Consider the following 1,500-nt stretch of genomic DNA (forward strand, 5'->3'; position numbering starts at 1 on the left):
TTCGCTGAGATATTTCTGTGAAATGTTTTGCTTATTTGTTATTTGGTTGATTTTAAAATGGGGACATTACTCTTACAAATATTTAGATGTTTGATGCCTACCTTAACCATGGTTATCTTGTTGAATTCTTTGTTCACTGCTAGCTTTGCTTTCATGTTTCTTTTGAGGATTAAGGCCTGAAGATCAGCTGCTGAACTAAAAGACAACATTTACAGGTAAAACCTGTTTTTCACAATTAATATGTAAGCTATTTTGTAGCAAGTACTGAACATACACTACCGTTCAAAAGTTTGGGGTCACATTGAAATGTCCTTATTTTTAAAGGAAAATCACTGTACTTTTCAATGAGTATAACTTTTAACTAGTCTTAACTTTAAAGAAATACACTCTATACATTGCGAATGTGGTAAATGAGTATTCTAGCTGCAAATGTCTGGTTTTTGGTGCAATATCTACATAGGTGTATAAAGGCCCATTTCCAGCAACTATCACTCTAGTGTTCTAATGGTACAATGTGTTTGCTCATTGGCTCAGAAGGCTAATTGATGATTAGAAAACCCTTGTGCAATCATGTTCACACATCTGAAAACAGTTTAGCTCGTTACAGAAGCTACAAAACTGACCTAGCTTCCTTTGAGCAGGTGGGAGATTTGTACAGGGTAAAAGGGATTCTGAATAAGGAAGGCTACCACTCCATTTTGCAACGTCATGCCATACCCAGTGGACAGCGCTTAATTGGAGTCAATTTCATCCTAGAACAGGACAATGACCTTAAACACATCTCCAAATTGTGCAAGAACTATTTAGAGCAGAAGCAGGCAGCTGGTGTTCTATCGTTAATGGAGTGGCCAGCGCAGTCACCAGATCTAAACCCCATTGAGCTGTTGTTGGAGCAGCTTGACCGTATGGTACGCAAGAAGTGCCCATCCAACCAATCCAACTTGTGGGAGCTGCTTCTGGAAGTGTGGGGTGCAATTTCTCCAGATTACCTCAACAAATTAACAGCTAGAATGCAAAAGGTCTACAATGCTGTACAGTAATTGCTGCAAATTGAGGATTCTTTGACGAAAGCAAAGTTTGATGTAAAAAAAATCTTATTTCAAATACAAATCATTATTTCTAACCTTGTCAATGTCTTAACTCTATTTTCTATTCATTTCACAACGTATGGTGGTGTATAAGTGTGACTTTTCAGGAAAACACAAAATTGTTTGGGTGACCCCAAACTTTTGAACGGTAAATTATATATGGAGTTCCTTGAAAAATGTTTGATAATCTGGTATTTTCTAATTTAATATTGCCGAATCAGTTGCCTGTGACAGACTGGCGACATGTCTATTGTGTTTCCCGCTTCTCACCAATTAAGATAGTCATCGGCATCTCGCAACCCTGACAGAATAAGCAGGAGAAGATGGATGGATGGATGGATGGATGGATGGATGGATGGATGGATGGATGGATGGATGGATGGATGGATGGATGGATGGATGGATGGATGGA

The 1,500-nt window shown here is 38.5% G+C and overlaps 1 protein-coding gene across 1 annotated transcript in view; it reads right to left on the reverse strand.

Moving 5' to 3' along the window:
- Nucleotides 1-1,500, reverse strand: part of LOC107095206 (nuclear GTPase SLIP-GC-like) — a 13,178-nt gene that overhangs the window by 3,896 nt on the left and 7,782 nt on the right. The window contains exon 13 of the mRNA XM_015391203.1: nt 66-195. Coding sequence (XP_015246689.1) covers nt 66-195 — 130 coding nt within the window. The remainder of the gene's footprint in view (nt 1-65; nt 196-1,500) is intronic.

This window comes from Cyprinodon variegatus, unplaced genomic scaffold, assembly GCF_000732505.1.
Source record: "Cyprinodon variegatus isolate N-32 unplaced genomic scaffold, C_variegatus-1.0 Scaffold529, whole genome shotgun sequence".
NCBI lineage: Eukaryota > Metazoa > Chordata > Actinopteri > Cyprinodontiformes > Cyprinodontidae > Cyprinodon > Cyprinodon variegatus.